A 21,435-nucleotide genomic window follows, 5' to 3' on the forward strand; every position below is an offset into this window, starting at 1 on the left:
TTGTGTTGGAAGGTACCCTAAGACACAAACAAACACACAAAAACAACTCTAAAATGACTCTTGTTTTGGGTTTTTTCCAAACTTTTTCGAATTTTTTTTTTCTTGAATTTTCGTATTTCCTTTTAAAGCCACATAAAGACACATCAAAACATACTAAAAACACTAAAAAAATAGTGAAAAACAACCTTTGAAATGTTAGGTGGTAAAATCCTACGAATTTTTCAACAAAAACACTTTGTTTACCCCCCCACACTTAAACCAAACATTGTCCTCAATGTTGCAAACATAGACTCACACAAAAGCACGCAAATAACATAACTAGCAAACATGACAAATATGGCAAAGTAAAAGCAATAAAGAGTAGGGTTTAGGAACGCAAATCTGGTTGTGATGCCGGAGCTTCCTAGGTCTTCTTTATTTGCATGGGTTGCCTCCCAAGAAGCGCTTGCTTTAACGTCTTCCAGCCGGACGATACCTCCAATTAAGCTCCATTGGTGGCCATGGCATGGAATTGATCTTTGAATGGACGGTGATACTTGAAATGATCCGGCAATGGTTTAAATTCTAATGTGGGTGCCTGAATCATCAACAGCATGTTAGTAGAAAACGAAATTGAATTTCGAGGAGGTGGCTTACCTGTTTGCTCCAACATGAACTCAATGACAAACACCACTTCTTTGAAAGTTTCAGGGACTTTGAATTTGGCCAAATTTACTACGATGGTTGTGATTTGTCCCGTGTCATCAAACTCAACTTCTTTGGATTTTGTTACTTCAAATACGTCCTCTTTAATGAATTCTTGAAATTCTCCAGCCACTTCTTTTTCTTGACTCTTTCTTTGTGGTGAACTAGGTTCTTTGAACACTTCAACACAATCTGGTACTTGAGTGGGTGTGCCAAGAATTGGAATATCATTTTGCACACTTGGGAAGGCTTCCATGATGTCTTTTTCACTCTCTTCTTTCTTGGGAATCAAAAACCTGCTAGGAAAAGGGACATTCGGAGGAATAACATTAGAATGAAATGAAATTAGGACGTCCTTACTTGTGGTGGGTGGGTTAGAGGGCTTAAGGGGCTGCGGCAAGGGTTGTTCTACCCTTGCCGTGTGTATGTCTGCTTCCTCCTCCTCAATCAGCAGCTCCTCATCCACTTCTAGGCTATGTTTGGATGTTTTTAGGCCAGCTCCAACCTCCATAGCACTTCCCAAAGTGATAGCATCGTGGATTTCAAAATCTTCCTTCGAATTTTCAACAGTTGAGTTGGAGAGTTCACTTTGCTCTTGAATTTGTACCATGAATTCCATAATCTCTCCCATTTGACTCTTCAATTTATCCAACTTCTTGTCTTGATTTTGTTGGTCCTGCGTCAAAGAGGTTAGTACTTGAAGAATTTGATCACTATCCATGGACATACTTGAATTTGATTGGAATTGTTGTGGGGTATGCGGTGGTGGCTGTATAGGTGTGGTGTAGAACTCCTCATATGGCTGCCAATATGCATCTTGTTGAGCCTCATTGGCTTGATTTTGTGAGCCCTGCACCAAACAACTTAATTCATTAAGAATTTGATTATAATTTATTGACGAACCTGAGTTTGATTGAGCATATTGCATAGGTCTTGAATAGAACTCCTCCTCTTGCTGCCAATATCCATCTTGTTGGAATTGTTGAGGTTCCCCCCACATATAATTTGAATGATCTCTCCAAGCCGAATTGTAAGTGTTGGAAAACATGTTGTTGCTTGGTTGATCATAGCCTTGATAACCCCAAGCATCTTCGTTCACAGTGAATTGAGGATGTTGATGAGTTTGATATCCGTGCCCATAAGACACACCAAATGTAGGGACACTTTGCATTGTAGTCCTTCCGGCAATCTGTGACAATTGAGAAGTAAGATTCGCCAATTGAGCTTGAATGTTAGCAAAATCCATGTCTTACTTCTCTAGAACCTGAAATCAAAGAAAGAAAACTAAATCAAATATCAAAAGTAAAATAAACGAAACAAAATCAGAAACGAAAAACAAAAGACACGAAAAAGAAACAAAGGGGGATTAGCAATTTTGCTAATCCCCGGCAACGGCGCCAAAATTTGTTGTGAAAATTATATTGACACACAAATTAAACCCTATTGATGACAATTGTAGTATTTAAGCAAGTAGGGATCGTTCTAGACCGGGGATTAACTAGGGATGCTAATCAACACAAATAAGACTAAAAAACACTAAACTAGACTCTATAGACTCAAAACTAACTTTAAAACACTAAAAACAGCAAGAAACAATCAAAAAGATCAATTCTAGACCTAACAAGTGATTTGGACGAAAATAGAACTTCAAAGACTCAAAAGACTTAAAAGAAACAAGTTTTGACTCTAAAAACAAGATTTAAAAGCAAGGGGTTAGGTTTTGACGAATTTAACTTTTAAAACAGAAACTTTGAAAACAAACTTGACAAAAACGATTTGATGGAAATTAAGATGGTGAAAGGCTAGTTAGAGGGTTCCTTCTCCACACATGAAACATATGCATACGACTCGATTTCCAATTACTCTTTCAATAAACCTTAAATGACAATGCCCCAAATTAACTAGATTGACCAATTAATTCTCAGATTTCCCTAGATTCATTGAATTGAATGGGATACGCATTACAACCAAATTATTCTTATCAAGGACCCTAACTATGGAATATGCATGATAGAGACACATATCAAAGATCATTAAGTTCAATGGAAATCATAAGCATTGACGAGGCATTCATAACTATGGGATACGCATGTTACTCTTGCCTAGGATTTACTTAACACAATTGTGACTAGCGACTTTTACTACTTATGAATATAAGTTAATAACGATTAGGTGAAATTCCCTTATACTCTAGCATCAAATTCATGCATGCAAACTAAGTGTCGACCCTCAATCAACATACATAAACATGTTATCAATCAAATAGATAAGTAAACCACATTCACGATTCATGAAATCATAATTGGAAGAAATCAAGTCATATAAAACATATGATCATGGCTTTGAATTCCCCTCTAACTATAAAGAAATTAGTTCCTCATGTTCGCAAACAAACAAAGATAAATAAATTTAAACATTGAAACAAAGATAGAAAACACCTAGAAACGCTCCGACAATCCAACGTCTTGAATGGCATGCACGGCTCCAAGTTGTCTTCCTTCTTCTCCTTGCAAATTCACGGCACAATGAGGGATGATTGGTGAATGGTGTAGTGAAAATATGGTAGAGGGTGGTGAATGATTTGTGCAGCAAGGGATGGTATTTATAGGCTGAAATTCGCAGCCCCTATGTAGCAAAGGAAAAGGATTTAAAGGCCTAATTTGTATAGGATAATAACACACAATCCTTGAAGGAAAAGGCTAAGGCTTTTAGAAACCAAGGGGGAAAGGAATAATCAGGTTTCTAGAAGTTCTAGAAAGGTTTGGGGCGTCACTTTTGTAGGACAAGGGATAAGGCCTTCTAGAAAGGTTGTTTTGTGGCTGATTTCTAGAAAAAACAAGGGATAAGGTGTGGCACCTTTGTAGGAAGGGATAAGGCTTCTAGAAATCAGGTTTTAAGTCTCCAAATAGGAAAAGAAATCCCTTTTGTAGCTGAAATATAGGTAGATTAGGATTAGGATAAGATAGGATAGGATAAGGTTTGATTGGATAAGATAAGCTAAGATAAGGTTATGGATGAGGTTTTGGATAATACTCCTTATCTTGAGCTGATTCTTTGGCTTTAATTCTTCTTCTTCATGTAGGAAACCTTGCTTGAGTAGGAAACTTCATATATCTAGGAATCCACCTTCAATTAGGACTCCTTTAGTGATTAGGAATCCCAATTCATTTAGGAATCCTTCATTCAAGTCATTTCCTTCTTCAACTAGGAAACTTTGTATCTTCAATTCTTCAACTTTGAAACGCCTTCCTAGCTTCACCAATTCCTCAAATTCGTCCATCCCTTGTGCTTCATGTGCATGAACTCCATTTTAGCCCAATTTTGCTCCAAAATGCTCCAAATTGCATCCTTTTGCTCACTTTGTCTCTAAAACCTGAAAACACATGAAAATAGCTTAAAAGACTAACTTAACTAAGAAAACACAACATAAATGCATAAGAACTAACTAACTAAGGCGCATAAATATGCTCCTATCAACCATCTGCTTTCAAAGGGCTATACAGCTCACATGGTAGTCTCCATTGACCCCATTACAAGTTTCTGGTTGTGTTGTTTGGGATTGTAGTAGTAGTATCGGTTGTCACGATCTGGGACACCTGATATAATCGGCCAAGCAAGGAGCTTGTCGTTCAAGTAGTTAACTGCATTCACCCTATAGGCACGTGCTGGTTGACACTCGAAGTTGACAAAGCCATATTACCGCATGAGAACAACAAATATAAATATGACTTATAAATTTAATTGTAATTAATATGCAAATGAGGAACATGTTCAGAGTATACAACTAATTTAGAACACTAAAAAGAAATAATATAAAATTGAATGGATTTTCTGAAAACCCTAACATGCCATAAAACCTTTCATAAAACATATCTCGTATATAATGTGCTAACTAATGGTATCAGTATCACCCAAAGGCATATAGAACTCTTCATTCTGAACACGTTCCTTAAGGGTGTGTTTGGTACGCAGACGGAACAGAATGGAACGGGACGGGACGGGACGGAACGGGACGGGACGGGACGGAACGAAGGTGTAATTTTTGAAAAAGACATGGGGTATATTTGTCTTAAAATGGTAAAACATTGCGTTCCACAAACGTGGAACAAACCCGTTCCAGGGGGGGAGGTGGAACGCAAAAACACTCAAAATCTGTCCCGTGGAACAGCCCGTTCCACCCATTTTTGGCGCACCAAACGCGGGACGAAACGCCTCGTCCCGTTCCGTCCCGTCCCGTCCCACGTACCAAACGCACCCTAAATGCATATTCATTATATTTAAATTTCTATTATTTTATTCATATTCATTGTTCTCATGCTTTCTAATATGGATTCGTCATCTTCGAATGTCGGCCAGCACGTGCCTACCTTAGTGTTTGGGAGAATATCAGGGTCAAGCGAGTCAGATTCTACCTGGTGATATATTCTTATAAAAATAGTAAGAAATGGGGTTTGTGGAATATTCTTCAGGAAAACCAAAAGATTAAAAATAAATAATTCATGGCAAATCTACAACCCCACACAAAATACAGAAAGCGATTGCGTACTTTCACTCCAAGTAAGTCGTCGATGGATGTTTGAAAACCAAAATCCACCACCCATTTTCTCTTCTTCTATGTCATCAAATATTCTAATAATCCTCCGAAGTATAGTCGTTAAATCTTAATTTTTATACGTTCTAACTAAAATCTTGGCGTTTCAAAAGTTGGAAGTATCTGACAATTCAGATAACCATATTAAATCCTGTCAATATCACACAACTGTATTGTAAATTGTAGTACCAATCCTATTCCCATATTACCCTCTGTTTTTCTTCCCCCCAAAAAGTACGTACTACAGCCAAACCCGTTAAAACCAATGCCCCTCTCTCCCTCCTCTCCAAACCTACAAGTCAACAAGATGGCTCCACCTCTCCCTCGCTTACTCCTCCTCTCTTCTCTCCTCCTCCTCTGCCTCACCATCCCCGCCTTAGCCCACAGCGGCCACCACGACGACGACAAAACCGAACCCGACACTGACGACAGCGAAACCCCGCATGACCTCCGTTCGAGGCCTCTAATACTAGTCAAGATTTGGTGCCTCATCATAATATTTTTTGGGACGTTCGTACCCAGAGATTCACCTTATTTCTTCCAAGTGGAATGAAGGGTTCAGTTGAATATCAGAGTGCGCAACGAACGAGACTAACAAAATAATAGAAATATTATTAAACAACCGAGAATGCCGGAACGGTTATAAAACCCTAAGAGACTACATTGTGAATAGCTTATTCTAAATTGAATAACAAGCATGCTATTTATAATAAACTAACCCTAACCTAAAAAGGAAAGAAACCGAAACCCTAATGTTAACAGGCTAAGCCCAAAAACCAAATATTCAAATAAACTAAAATCCTAATATTTTAGAAATCGAAGAGGCACCTGCCCAGAAATCGAAGAGGCGTTTGCTTTCTCAAAAGTTGGGCTGCTCAGAGACCACGAGGGCCGATCTCAGAAATCGAAGAGGCATTTGCTTTCTCAAAAGCTGGGCTGCTCAAAGACCACGAAGGCCGATCTCAGAAATCGAAGAGGCGCTTGCTTTCTCAAAAGCTGGGCTGCTCAGAGACCACGAGGGCCGATCTCAGAAATCGAAGAGGCACTTGTTTTTTTTCAGCCTTGTTAGCACCTGTCACATGCACACTTAGCTTTGCTGAAATTACGGACATTCTGTTAAAGATTTATGGTGAAGTAGAAAGCACGTGAATCTTACTGTTCAATCATCTACTTTCCACACGCACCATCAGCTCATGGGTACCACAGATAACTTTGCCAAAGATCTCTGACAAAGTTTAGACACGTGAAGCTTGCAGCTCCCACTACATCGCTATGACCAAGAAGGGTAAAAGAATAGCAAAGAAACAACACTAACAAAGTTTAGACACATAAATTTTGAAGGTCTAGCTACCATATTATTACCTACAAGGGTAAAGGAACAGCACCGCTGCTGGATAATTGGAAAGTCCTTATGTGTCAACCTCTGTGCTCTGTGGCAAGGTAAACTAGCAAACATGCCCAACCTTTACTTACATTCGAGAAAACACTCCCAACAAGATTGCTTGCTCCAAAATCGAAGAGGCACCGTCCTCTGAATCTCGAGAGCCAGACTCTCAACATGATTACTTTCTCAAAAATCGAAGAGACACCGCTCTCCGAATCTCGAGAGCTAGACTCCCAGCAGGATTGCTCTCTCAAAAATCAAAGAGGCACCGTTTTTCAAATCTTGAGAGCCAGATCCCCGACAGGATTGCTTGTACGAAAACCAAAGAGGCACCGCTTTCTCAACTTCCAGAGCCAGATCTCCTTGGATAAAGCTTGTCTGTAATCTTCACACGCAACATCAGCTTTCCAGATACCACAGACCACTTTTTCAAAGTGCTCTGACACACGTGAAGCTGGCAGCTCCCACTACCGTGCTATGACCAAGCAGGGTAAATGAATAGCATTACTACTTATTGTTAGGGAAACTCCTATATATGTCGACCTCCATCCTCAACGGACAGGCAGACCTGCAAAAATGCTCAACCCTTCCTCATATCTGAGAGGGCACTCCCAACTAAGCCTCTCGAAATACTCAGTTTTCTTTCCCCCCGATAATACTTCTGTAAACAAGCTACACTAGAGCAAGAATATCTCATATCATCAGGGTTAAAAGCAAGAGTATCCCATATCATGCTTTTTCCCTGTCTTTTCCTTTGGCCTTGTTCTTACCTGCAAGACAAGGAGAAAGAGAGCAATCAGTCAGCACTTGGAATCAAGCTTCCAGTCAGGAACTGACTACCTGTAACCCCTTACCTGATTACTTACCTGGCATTGCTCTCGAGTACCCATCTTCAACATCTTATGCTTCCAGAGAAGATACCACATCTGCCTAAGGAACAGATAGGGAAAGTGAGAAGGATACAAGGAAGCATATGGAGACAAGCGTAACAAAACACGTGCCGATACATCCACTACTTTGTCAACAGCGAAAGTATCCCATATCAGCAGGGTCGAACGTACTCTAGATTTGATGGACGTGTTTTGACCCTTAAATTCTTCAGTCGACCTTATACTCTGGAGGAAACTAGAAAATCCTCCAGCCCAGTTCAAGAATAAGCCTGTGGAAAGTTACTTCTTCAAAAGCAAAAGTATCTTATATCATCTATTCTCATTTTCTTCTATTTATCCTTCATGCTGCCTGCAAGATAGGGAGAATGAGAACAATCAGCCGGAACTCGAAATGAAACTTCTGATCTGGGACTGATTGCTTGGAGCTCTGATTGCTTACCTTGTCTGTCACCTCTTTCAGCAGATCCCCTAGCTCGGCGACTTGGGGGACTCCTACTACATGGTTTGTATCGCGCTTGACCAAGCCTGAAACTACAAGTAAGCTTCAAGTGAAATTGATACATTACCTTATGCATCTCCACCAGTTAAAGATACCACCCCTGGATGGAGGAAGCGTACTTCCAGAGAAGATGCCACATCTACCTATGAGACAGTTAAGGTAAGTGAAGACGAGAGCTTGCACCTATGTCATTTGTACTAAATCATTCACTTGTACTCGCTAAAGGAGAGCTTGAACCTATGTACTTGCGTAAACCTTTCACAATTAATGAGAACTCCTCTACTCCGTGGACGTAGCCAATCTGGGTGAACCACGTACATCTTGTGTTTGCTTTCCTGTCTCTATCCATTTACATACTTATCCACACTAATGACCAGAGCAATCTAGCGAAGATCACAAACTTAATACTTTCTGTTATACCAAAGTCCTCACTGATTTTGTGCATCAACAATCCTTAAGTCCTTACCTTTTTGCGTTAATAATGGATGAGTTAACAGGACATATTCAAGATGATATTCCTTAGTGTATGCTTTTCACACACGACATAGTGTTGATAGATGAAACTCAGAAGGGGTAAATGCGAAGCTTAACTTTTGGAGAGAAGTGTTGGAATCTAAAGGTCTTCGCCTAAGTCGATCAAAGACAGAATATATGGAGTTCAAGTTCATTGCAAATGGAGGCCAAAATGAGTTAGGGGTGAGGATCGGAGACCAGGAAATACCAAAGAGCGACTGTTTTCGCTACCTAGGATCTATCTTGCAAAAGAACGGAGAATTAGATGGAGATCTCAACCATAGAATACAAGCTGGATGGATGAAGTGGAAGAGTGCTTCCGGCGTGTTGTGTGACCGTCGTAGGCCACTAAAGCTCAAAGGAAAATTTTATAGGACGGCAATAAGGCCGGCGATGCTGTATGGCACAGAATGTTGGGCGGTGAAGCATCAACATGTACACAAAATGGGTTTGGACATGTACAAAGAAGGCCTACTGACTCTCCAGTTCGAAGATGTGACTATGGGATAGAGGTTCAGGGCCGAAGAGGTAGAGGTAGACCTAGGAAAACTTTGGAAGAGACCCTAAGAAAAGACTTAGAGTACTTGGATCTAACGAAGGATATGACACAAAACCGCACGCAATGGCGTTCTAGGATTCATATAGCCGACCCCACTTAGTGGGAAAATGCTTTGTTGTTGTTGTTGTTGTTGCCCATGGACCGTAAACTAACAACAACCAATTGTTTTTCTTTTTCCTTTTTTTTTTTCTTTTTTTGCTCTTTTTTGTTTACGAGAAAGAAAACATTTTTATTCAATGATCAAATAAACCCTAATACAAAGCATGATTTAAATAGTAAACTCCCAAGCAAACCCTAATAAGCAAAATACCAAAAGTACCCTAAAATCCAACAGCAAAAACCTTTCCTTCCTTCCCATTTTTCTTTCTTTTTTCTTTCATGTGACCAAACAGCAAAAACCTTTCTTTTTTCCTTTCTTTTTCTTCTGTGCAAACAAACAGCAGCATCAAGATCCTTTCTATTTTTTTTTTCTTGTAAACAATCAATACCAATTAACAAATCTAAAACGAAAACACAAACAGCGGAAGATCATGGAAACAAAACTAATACAAACAAATTGATACAAACGAGAACGGATTGAACCCTAAGGATCGAACCCGCTTTGATACCAAGTTGAATATCAGAGTGCGCAACGAACGAGACTAACAAAATAATAGAAATATTATTAAACAACCGAGAATGCCGGAACAGTTATAAAACCCTAAGAGACTACATTATGAATAGCTTATTCTAAACTGAATAACAAGCATGCTATTTATAATAAACTAACCCTAACCTAAAAAGGTAAGAAACCGAAACCTTAATGTTAACAGGCTAAGCCCAAAAACCAAATATTCAAATAAACTAAAATCCTAATATTTTCCAACAGGTTCTTGGTTTTGGGTATCCAGTTTACTGGGGGTGTGTTTTTTTGGTACGGCTATGATGCACTTTCTGAGTGATTCCAATGAGACTTTCAAGGACTTGACCCAAGAAGAATACCCTTTTGCGTTTATGTTGGCTTGTGGGGGCTTCTTGCTTACAATGCTTGCTGATTGTGTCATTTCCTATGTGTTCCTCAAGAACAAGAGTGTTGTGTCTGCTGCTGATCTTCAAGTTCAGGGTAAATGCTTTTGGTCTTCTAGATTTTGTTCTCTTTGCTTGCTGAGCGAGTGAAATTCCTTGAACGGGAAATGATAAACACACACGCTTTTTAGCCTCACACACACTTCTTTTTAATCATTTTCGTTCATTTTGTTTGATTTACTCAATCCAACAGCAACAACAACAATAGCAACAAAGCATTTTCTCACTAAGTGAGGTTGATTATATGAATCCTAGAATGTCATTGGGCTCGGTTCTATGTCATGTCTTCCGTTAGATCTAAGTACTCTAAGTCTTTTCTTAGAGTCTCTTCCAAAGTCTTCTTAGGTCTTCCACTACCCCTTTGGCCCTAAAACTCTGTCCCTTAATCGCACATTCTAACTGGAGCGTCAGTAGGCATTTGTTTGATTTACTCAATCCGATAGCTAAAAATAAAGAAATTTACAGGTTTGTGTGAGTAGCTAAAAGGGTGTGTGAAAATCACATTCCTACCTATTTCCGTTTGATTTATTCAGTTCGATGACCAAAAATATAAAAATATAAAGGAACTAAAAGTGTGTTGAAAATCACTGTCCTTGAATAAACAACTGTTTGGTGTTGGATTTTTGTTTCTTTAGTAACAATTGTCGTCTATGAGATTGAACTCCGACCTTTTCAAACTTAACAAACTGGAGATGGGGGTGCCACTAAACGAACTGTATGTGTGTTTTTGCTGAGAATTGTGATTGCGACCATAATTTATGAAGCAAAACTAGACTTGAGGTTGACTGTAAAACTAGGACAATCAAGTGATAGTTTATTTTTCACAGCAGGTAATACCGAGCAGGGAAGGGTGGTCAATATGGCACTCAGGTAAGATATATGCTTGCTAAATTCATAATCTTCTGGTTGTAATCATCTCAGGATTTCCATACGTATTGGGGGATTACTCGGTGGTGGTTCTGAGACTGACTCAAAACTTATTTTTGATTGACCTGACAGAGCCATACCCAAAACACTGTGGTTGCAAGCGCTACTTCACTTGGGGACAGCATCTTGTTGATAGCAGCCTTGTGTTTCCACTCTGTGTTTGAGGGCATTGCAATTGGAGTCGCTGAGACTAAAGCCGATGCTTGGAAAGCCTTATGGACAATTTCTCTTCACAAGGTATTTGCGGCCATTGCCATGGGCATTGCTGTCCTTCGAATGATGCCTAACTGTCCCTTCTTATCATGCGCTGCCTACGCTTTTGCATTTGCTATTTCAAGTCCTATTGGTGTGGCAATCGAAATCCTAATAGATGCGACAACCCAAGGAGCTGTGGCTGATTGGATATTTGCAATTTCAATGGGTCTAGCATGTGGAGTGTTCATATACGTAGCAATAAATCATTTATTGGCGAAAGGCTATAGACCCGACAGAGCAGTTTCAGTCGACAAACCCCAGTACAAGTTTCTGGCAGTTTTGTTGGGTATTGGGGTAATAGCTGTTGTGATGATTTGGGACACTTGAAGTCATTGTTCGTGCACGATTTGTTTGTGGAAGATTGCAGTGGGAAGTTGTTTGGACCCAAAATTACATCATTAGCCTGTGCAATCAAGGCCGTTGAATGGACATAGCTCCCAATCATTGGATGAAAAATGAAGATAATTTTGTTATTATTAAAGGATAATATTATGGTTTTTATCATAATTATCTTTTAGTGATTTATCTTGACATTTTCTTATGAAAGATGAAAATATATCTCCAACTGGAAACATGGCAGCACAATTCGAGTTGAGTTGGATGTTTGGCATGTGGATGTGTGGTTTGGATCGGTTTTGGTGGATAGATATGCATGCATACGATAAGGGTGAAGTAAAAATGGTGATAAGATGGCAACACAATCTGATTAGAATCATAGGGATACATGGTCTTCATGCATGCTTTGGTAACCTGTAGATGGGATTGTTTTGGAAAGTGAACTGCCGTGTGTGACCTTCTAATTAATTCATGGATGGGATTGGTGCACGTAGGCTTTATCTAGGGGTATGGCAATTATATGAATTACCTTTTAGAGTTTAAGTGGATGAAGGAATCATCATGCATGCATGCGGTCTTTGGTGGAAGGTTATTGTACATGCATAGATAAAGGTTCTGATGGTGGAATAAAAGTATCATTGAATATTCTTGGCAGGATGCCAATAATCTAGCTCATCATGATTGCATCAGGTTGCAGGGTAACAACAAGTTTTGATTGATGCGATAAGACATGAGGATAGCAACAAATAAAGATTCAGAGTCACATTGCAATTAGGATTGGTTTCTGTGACTTGGGCATGCAGATTTCTATAAATACCAAGCGGCAAAAAACTAAAAAAGCCCCCTCAAATTCAACATACAAACTGCCTTGCACAAATCCTCGCTCTACGCGAAACCTCTCAACAACCTTGAGATTTTTTATTTTCCTTTTTCGCCAACACATCTTCAGTTTGGATAAATAGCACTGTGAAGACAACTGGCGAACATCTTCAGTTTGGATAGACAGCACTGCGACAGGGCCGACTGGTTATCTATCTAAGTCTCGGTTGAGAATGATTTTCGAATCCTTATTGGCAGAGGTCATCTCATTAGCCTTCTCGGCGAAATGAGGTGTTACAAGTTACTACATTCGACACATTGAAAGCCGAATTTGATATTGAACTTCGCATAACTAGCAGCCTTGTCTTCAAGCTCTAGAACCCAAAGGCCGAGATGTGTTCCTTCCTTGGCCGCAGTCGCAAGATCAAGAAGTTAGTCACGCGCTCAACACAACATCAACACATTTTACTCCTCTGCCGAGCACGGCCGACGAGTTGGCACGCCCCGCATCAACCGAAGGATGTAGTTAGCTCATTAGTTACTCGGCCTACGCACCACGTAGGCTTGGTAGTTTTTAAGGTCAACAAAAGTTTAGATTTGTAAGTAGCAAGGCAATGGATTGATAGATGTGATTTTAGATTTTTGCTATTGTATGTTACTAGTTCAGGATAAAGAGCACTGTTGTAAATATCTCCAAGAATGTTTTTATTGCTTATGTGGCTTGGCAATCATTTGGATGATGATCATCTTACATACAAATACATAAAATTGTATGCGTATCGATACAGTTATAAACAGATCGCTTTGCGGTTTATATATATAAGCAATATTTGGGGAAGAGGATCGAACTCAGTATCCTTAACCACTAAAGACAAGTCCCTCAGGCTTTCCAAGTCAAGCAGTGTATCCTAATGCCATTGAACTACAGCCAAATGCCATCGTTTTGTGTATTTTATTTCTTCTATTTGATTCGCACAAGAATCACTTCTCTAATCTCTAACATCATGTCTACCTCTGAATGGGCGCGGAAGTTGCACCTTTGTAATGGTACCATGATCAAAGGGATATAGCATTTCCAGCTTTTGGTGTTGCTGCGGAAGCTGTTAACCTAGTAGAAAGCGTGAGGAGGAAGACTTCAACAACAACAACAACAACAAAGCCTTTTCCCACTAAGTGGGGTCGGCTATATGAATCCTAGAACGTCATTGCGCTCGGTTTTGTGTCATGTCCTCCGTTAGATCCAAGTACTCAAGTCTTTTCTTAGGGTCTCTTCCAAAGTTTTCCTAGGTCTTCCTATACCCCTTCGGCCCTGAACCTCTGTCCCATAGTCACATTTTCGAATCGGAGCGTCAGTAGGCCTTCTTTGCACATGTCCAAACCACCGGAACCGATTTTCTCTCATATTTCCTTCAATTTTGGCTACTCCTACTTTACCTCGGATATCCTCATTCCCAATCTTATCCTTTCTCGTGTGCCCATACATCCCACGAAGCATCCTCATCTCCGCTACACCCATTTTGTGTACGTGTTGATGCTTCACCGCCCAACATTCTGTGCCATACAACATCGTTGGCCTTATTGCCGTCCTATAAAATTTTCCCTTGAGCTTCAGTGGCCTACGACGGTCACACAACACGCCGGATACACTCTTACACTTCATCCATCCAGCTTGTATTCTATGGTTGAGATCTCCATCTAATTCTCTGTTCTCTTGCAAGATAGATCCTAGGTAGCGAAAACGGTCACGTTTTGTGATCTTCGCTAGATTGCTCCGGTCATTAGTGTGGATAAGTATATAAATGGATAGAGATAGGAAAGCAAACACATGATGTACGTGGTTCACCCAGATTGGCTACGTCCACGGAATAGAGGAGTTCTCATTAATTGTGAAGGGTTTACACAAGTACATAGGTTCAAGCTCTCCTTTAGTGAGTACAAGTGAATGATTTAGTACAAATGACATTAGGAAATATTGTGGGAGAATGATCTCGTAACCACGAAACTTCTAAGTACCGGAGTGTGGTATCGTCTTGACTTTCCTTATCTGTCTCATAGGTAGATGTGGCATCTTCTCTGGAAGTACTCTTCCTCCATCCAGGGGTGGTATCTGTAACTGGTGGAGATGCACAAGGTAATGTATCAATGTCACTTGAAGCTTACTTGTAGTTTCAGGCTTGGTCAAGCGCGATACAAACCATGTAGTAGGAGTCCCCCAAGTCGCCGAGCTAGGGGATCTGCTGAAAGATGTGACAGACAAGGTAAGCAATCAGAGCTCTGACTGATTGTTCACATTCTCCCTATCTTGCAGGCAGCATGAAGGATAAAGAGAAGAAAAATGAGAAGAGATGATATGGGATACTTTTGCTTTTGAAGAAGTAACTTTCCACAGGCTTATTCTTGAACTGGGCTGGAGGGTTTTCTGGTTTCCTCCAGAGTATAAGGACGACTGAAGAATTTGAGGGTCAAAACAAGTCCATCAAATCTAGAGTACGTTCGACCCTGCTGATATGGGATACTTTTGCTTTTGACAGAGTAGTGGATGTATCGGCACGTGTGCTGTTACGCTTGTCTCCACATGCTTCCTTGTATCCTTCTCACTTACCCTATCTGTTCCTCAGGCAGATGCGGTATCTTCCCTAGAAGCATAAGATGTTGAAGATGAGTACTCGAGAGCAATGCCAGGTAAGTAATCAGGTAAGGGGTTCCAGGCAGTCAGTTCCTGGCTGAAAGCTTGATTCCAAGTGCTGACTGATTGCTCTCTTTCTCCTTGTCTTGCAGGTAAGAACAAGGCCAAAGGAAAAGACAGGGAAAAAGCATGATATGGGATACTCTTGCTTTTAACCCTGATGATATGAGATATTCTTGCTCTAGTATAGCTTGTTTACAGAGGTATTATCGGGGGGAAAGAAAGCTGAATATTTCGAAAGGCTTCGTTGGGAGTGCCCTCTCAGATAAGAGGAAGGGTTGAGCATTTTTGCAGGTCTGCCTGTCCGTTGGGGATGGAGGTCGACATATATAGGAGTCTCCCTAACATCAAGTAATAATGCTATTCCTTTACCCTGCTTGGTCATAGCACGGTAGTGGGAGCTGCCAGCTTCACAAGTTTTAACTCTGTCAGAGCACTTTGAAAAAATGGTCTGTGGTATCTGGAAAGCTGATGTTGCGTGTGAAGATTACAGACAAGCTTTATCCAAGGAGATCCAACTCTTGAAGTTGGGAAAGTGGTGCCTCTACGGTTTTCGAACAAGTAATCCTGTCGGGGATCTGGCTCTCGAGATTCGGAGAACGATGCCTCTTCGATTTTTGAGAAAGCAATCCTGCTGGAAGTTTGGCTCTCGAGATTCGGAGAGCGGTGTCTTCGATTTTTGAGAAAGTAATCATGTTGGGAGTCTGGCTCTCGAGATTCGGAGGGCGGTGCCTCTTCGATTTTGGAGCAAGCAATCTTGTTGGGAGTGTTTTCTCGAATGTGAGTAAAGGTTGGGCATGTTTGCTAGTCTACCTTGCCACGAAGCATAGAGGTTGACACACAGGGACTTTCCAATTATCCAGCAGTGGTACTGTTCCTTGACCCTCTCTTCGATTTTTGAGAAAGTAATCATGTTAGGAGTTTGGCTCTCGAGATTCGGAGGGCGGTGCCTCTTCGATTTTGGAGCAAGCAATCTTGTTGGGAGTGTTTTCTCGAATGTGAGTAAAGGTTGGGCATGTTTGCTAGTCTACCTTGCCACGAAGCACAGAGGTTGACACACAGGGACTTTCTAATTAACCAGCAGTGGTACTGTTCCTTTACCCTCTCTTCGATTTTTGAGAAAGTAATCATGTTGGGAGTCTAGCTCTCGAGATTCGGAGGGCGGTGCCTCTTCGATTTTGGAGCAAGCAATCTTGTTGGGAGTGTTTTCTCGAATGTGAGTAAAGGTTGGGCATGTTTGCTAGTCTACCTTGCCACGAAGCACAGAGGTTGACACACCGGAACTTTCCAATTATCCAGCAGTGGTACTGTTCCTTTACCCTTGTGGGTAATAATATGGTAGCTAGACCTTCAAAATTTATGTGTCTAAACTTTGTTAGTGTTGTTTCTTTGCTATTCTTTTACCCTTCTTGGTCAGAGCGATGTAGTGGGAGCTGCAAGCTTCACGTGTCTCAACTTTGTCAGAGAACTTTGGCAAAGTTATATGTGGTACCCATGAGCTATTGTTGCGTGTGGGAAGTGGGTGATTGAACAATACGATTCATGTGCTTTCTACTTCGCCAGAAATCTTCGACAGAATGCCCATAATTTCCGCAAAGCTGAGTGTGCGTGTGATAGGTGCTGACAAGGCTGGAAAAGTAGGTGCCTCTTCGATTTCTGAGATCGGCCCTCGTGGTCTCTGAGCAGCCCAGCTTTTGAGAAAGCAAGCCTTTTCGATTTCTGAGATCGGCCTTCGTGGTCTTTGAGCAGCCCAGCTTTTGAGGAAGCAAACGCCTCTTCGATTTCTGAGATCGACCCTCGTAGTCTCTGAGCAGCCCAGCTTTTGAGAAAGCAAACGCCTCTTCGATTTCTGAAGCTTCGTCGAGTGCAAATTTTTATAGGGGCTGACATTAAGTTCCAAAGCACACTTGAATATCCACCAGTAGAAGCTCTATTCTTGCACTTCTAAGATCTTGATTTGTCCGACCTCTTCTCTCTTCAACACCTTTGAAAATGTCTGGCCCCTCCGACCGTCGTTTTGACTTGAACCTTGTTGAAGAGGCAGCCCCGCCTTCTCCAGACAACATATGGCGCCCATCCTTCGTCTCCCCTACTGGTCCTCTTACCGTTGGGGATTCCGTGATGAAGAATGATATGACCGCTGCGGTAGTGGCCAGGAACCTTCTCACTCCCAAAGATAACAGACTACTACTTTCCAAACGGTCTGATGAGTTGGCTGTTAAGGATTCTCTGGCTCTCAGTGTTCAGTGTGCAGGTTCTGTGTCTAATATGGCCCAACGCCTATTTGCTCGAACCCGCCAAGTTGAATCATTGGCGGCTGAAGTGATGAGTCTCAAACAGGAGATTAGAGGGCTCAAGCATGAGAATAAACAGTTGCACCGGCTCGCACATGACTATGCTACAAACATGAAGAGGAAGCTTGACCAGATGAAGGAATCTGATGGTCAGTTTTTACTTAATCATCAGAGATTTGTGGGTTTGTTCCAAAGGCATTTATTGCCTTCGTCTTCTGGGGCTGTACCGCGTAATGAAGCTCCAAATGATCAACCTCTGATGCCTCCTCCTTTTAGGATTCTGTCCAGTACTGAGGCTCCGAATGATCCCCCTCCGGTGCCTTCTCTTTCTGGGGCTCTACCGACTGCTGAGACTTCTCCTAAGCAACCTTTATGAAAGCTCCCTCTTGTCAAGTATATGTACATATTTGTAACTTATCGGGGATATCAATAAATAAGTTTTCCTTCATTTCAACGTATTATGCTAAATACACCAAAGCCTTCTTCGCTAAGTTCTTTGAATTTTCTTTTGTTGAAGCTTGTATGTTGAAGCTTTGTGAGTGGAGCATGTAGGTTGAGGTAATGTTCCCTTAATTTCCCGAGTGAGGAAAACTTCTCGGTTAGAGACTTGGAAAATCCAAGTCACTGAGTGGGATCGGCTATATGAATCTTAGAATGCCATTGTGTTCTGTCTTGTGTCATGTCCTCCGTTAGATCCAAGTACTCTAAGTCTTTTCTTAGGGTCTCTTCCAAAGTTTTCCTAGGTCTTCCTCTACCCCTTCGGCCCTGAACCTCTGTCCCATAGTCGCATCTTCTAATCGGAGCGTCAGTAGGCCTTCTTTGCACATGTCCAAACCACCGTAACCGATTTTCTCTCATCTTTCCTTCAATTTCGGCTACTCCTACTTTACTCCGGATATCCTCATTCCTAATCTTATCCTTTCTCGTGTGCCTACACATCCAACGAAGCATCCTCATCTCCGCTACACCCAGTTTGTGTAAGTGTTGATGCTTCACCGCCCAACATTCTGTGCCATACAGCATCGCCGGCCTTATTGCCATCCTATAAAATTTTCCCTTGAGCTTCAGTGGCATACGGCGGTCACACAACACACCGGATGCACTCTTCCACTTCATCCATCCAGCTTGTATTCTATGGTTGAGATCTCCATCTAATTCTCCGTTCTTTTGCAAGATAGATCCTAGGTAACGAAAACGGTCACTCTTTGGTATTTCTTGATCTCCGATCCTCACCCCTAACTCGTTTTGGCCTCCATTTGCAGTGAACTTGCACTCCATATATTCTGTCTTTGATCGGCTTAGGCGAAGACCTTTAGATTCCAACACTTCTCTCCAAAGGTTAAGCTTTGCATTTACCCCTTCCTGAGTTTCATCTATCAACACTATATCGTCTGAGAAAAGCATACACCAAGGAATATCATCTTGAATATGTCCTGTTAACTCATCCATTACCAACGCAAAAAGGTAAGGACTTAAGGATGAGCCTTGATGTAATCCTACAGTTATGGGAAAGCTTTCGGTTTGTCCTTCATGAGTTTTTATGGCAGTCTTTGCTCCTTCATACATATCCTGTATAGCTTGGATATATGCTACTCGTACTCCTTTCTTCTCTAAAATCCTCCAAAGAATGTCTTTTGGGACCCTATCATAAGCTTTTTCCAAATCTATAAAGACCATGTGTAAATCCTTTTTCCCATCTCTATATCTTTTCATCAATCTTCGTAAGAGATAGATTGCCTCCATGGTTGAGCGCCCTGGCATGAACCCGAATTGGTTGTCCGAAACCCGTGTCTCTTGCCTCAATCTATGCTCAATGACTCTCTCCCAGAGCTTCATTGTATGACTCATTAGCTTAATACCCCTATAGTTCATGCAATTTTGTACATCGCCTTTATTCTTGTAGATAGGCACCAAAGTGCTCGTTCGCCACTCATTTGGCATCTTCTTCGTTTTCAAAATCCTATTGAAAAGGTCAGTGAGCCATGTTATACCTGTCTCTCCCAAAACTTTCCACACTTCGATTGGTATATCGTCTGGGCCTACTGCTTTTCTATGCTTCATCTTCTTCAAAGCTACAACCATTTCTTCCTTCCGGATTCTATGATAAAAAGAGTAGTTTCTACACTCTTCTGAGTTACTCAACTCCCCTAAAGAAGCACTCCTTTCATGTCCTTCATTGAAAAGATTATGAAAATAACCTTTCCATCTGTCTTTAACCGCGTTCTCTGTAGCAAGAACCTTTCCATCCTCATCCTTGATGCACCTCACTTGGTTTAGGTCCCTTGTCTTCTTTTCCCTTGCTCTAGCTAGTTTATAGATATCCAACTCTCCTTCTTTGGTATCTAGTCGCTTATACATATCGTCATAAGCCGCTAACTTAGCTTCTCTCACAGCTTTCTTCGCCTCTTGCTTCGCTTTTCTATACCTTCCACCATTTTCATCGGTCATATCCTTGTATAAGGCTTTACAACATTCCTTCTTAGCCTTCACCTTTGTTTGTACCTCCTCATTCCACCACCAAGATTCCTTTTGGTGTGGGGCAAAGCCCTTAGACTCTCCTAATACCTCTTTTGCTACTTTTCGGATACAACTAGCCATGGAATCCCACATTTGGTTAGCTTCCCCCTCTCTATCCCACACACACTGGGTGATTACTTTCTCTTTGAAAATGGCTTGTTTTTCTTCTTTTAGATTCCACCATCTAGTCCTTGGGCACTTCCAAGTCTTGTTCTTTTTTCTCACTCTTTTGATATGTACATCCATCACCAACAAGCGATGTTGATTAGCCACGCTCTCTCCTGGTATAACTTTGCAATCCTTACAAGTTATACGATCCCCTTTCCTCATTAGAAGAAAATCTATTTATGTTTTTGACAACCCACTCTTGTAAGTGATCACATGTTCTTCTCTCTTCTTAAAGGTGTTGGCTAAGAAGAGATCATATGCCATTGCAAAATCCAAGATAGCTTCCCCATCCTCGTTTCTCTCCCCAAAACCATGGCCACCATGAAAACCTCCATAGTTGCCTGTCTCCCTGCCCACGTGTCCATTTAAATCTCCTCCTATAAATAACTTCTCCGTCTGAGCAATTCCTTGCACCAAGTCTCCAAGGTCTTCCCAAAATTTCTCCTTCGAACTCGTATCCAACCCTACTTGAGGTGCGTACGCACTAATCACATTGATAAGTTCTTGTCCTATTACAATCTTGATTGCCATGATTCTATCTCCTACCCTCTTGACATCTACAACATCTTGTGTCAAGGTCTTGTCCACGATGATGCCAACACCGTTTCTCGTTCTATTTGTGCCCGAATACCATAGTTTAAACCCTGAGTTTTCTAGATCCTTTGCCTTATGCCCAACCCACTTAGTTTCTTGTAAGCACATAATATTTATCCTTCTCCTCACCATAACTTCTACTACTTCCATAGATTTTCCCGTCAAGGTTCCTATATTCCACGTTCCTAAACGCATTTTGCTCTCTTGAACTCTACCCTTCTGTCCCAGCTTCTTCACCCTTCCCCGTCTAATAGGATCAAAGTACTTCTTTTGTGTGTCCCGTGTAAAGTTGATAGGAGCATATGCTCCCAAACAACTTTGAGTGGAGTCGTTCGAAAAGAAGTTTCTATAGCCCCCTTGCTCATTTAACACTGCATCCGGGTGCCGATGGAGATACAGCGACCCTTGCTCACTTATCACTGTGCTCGGGCCACACAGCGCGCCACTTACGGGTGACGCCCTAGCTTTAGCGCGATTTCGTTCTGGATTCATTTTCATAAGGATTCGACGTAATTATGGAGTGCCGGCTGTCGACTACCTGACGCGTGAGGAGGAAGACTTCGATTCGGCCAAATGAACTTGACTTCTTTGCTTTCTTTTCTGGTTTATTTGCAAGTTAAGTATTGTGTTCATTCACTTCTTGATGCATGTCAA

At 41.3% G+C, this 21,435-nt stretch overlaps 2 protein-coding genes across 2 annotated transcripts; one reads left to right on the forward strand and one right to left on the reverse strand.

Moving 5' to 3' along the window:
• Positions 1 to 258: 258 nt before the first annotated feature.
• LOC139194489 (uncharacterized) lies at positions 259 to 4,030 on the reverse strand. The gene is made up of 2 exons (XM_070819191.1): positions 3,121 to 4,030; positions 259 to 1,948 (listed from the first exon to the last, which is right to left on the reverse strand). Exon 2 carries the CDS (start codon positions 1,928 to 1,930, stop codon positions 482 to 484), a length of 1,449 nt encoding a protein of 482 aa, XP_070675292.1. The 5' UTR covers positions 1,931 to 1,948; positions 3,121 to 4,030; the 3' UTR covers positions 259 to 481.
• A 1,423-nt stretch (positions 4,031 to 5,453) lies between these two features.
• On the forward strand, positions 5,454 to 11,962 carry LOC103427603 (zinc transporter 11-like). The gene is made up of 4 exons (XM_070819192.1): positions 5,454 to 5,831; positions 9,989 to 10,222; positions 11,016 to 11,055; positions 11,185 to 11,962. Exons 1-4 carry the CDS (start codon positions 5,825 to 5,827, stop codon positions 11,243 to 11,245), a joined length of 342 nt encoding a protein of 113 aa, XP_070675293.1. The 5' UTR covers positions 5,454 to 5,824; the 3' UTR covers positions 11,246 to 11,962.
• The last annotated feature ends 9,473 nt before the right edge of the window (positions 11,963 to 21,435 follow it).

This window comes from Malus domestica, chromosome 03 (assembly GCF_042453785.1).
Source record: "Malus domestica chromosome 03, GDT2T_hap1".
NCBI lineage: Eukaryota > Viridiplantae > Streptophyta > Magnoliopsida > Rosales > Rosaceae > Malus > Malus domestica.

Excerpts from the sequence above, each read along its gene's own strand:
- LOC103427603 (XM_070819192.1), top strand. Across the intron at positions 10,223-11,015 it reads TGCTGATCTTCAAGTTCAGG|GTAATACCGAGCAGGGAAGG; the intron begins GTAAATGCTTTT and ends TTTTCACAGCAG. Across the intron at positions 11,056-11,184 it reads GTGGTCAATATGGCACTCAG|AGCCATACCCAAAACACTGT; the intron begins GTAAGATATATG and ends TTGACCTGACAG.
- LOC139194489 (XM_070819191.1), bottom strand. The coding sequence starts at position 1,930 with ATGGATTTTGCTAACATTCAAGCTCAATTGGCGAATCTTACTTCTCAA.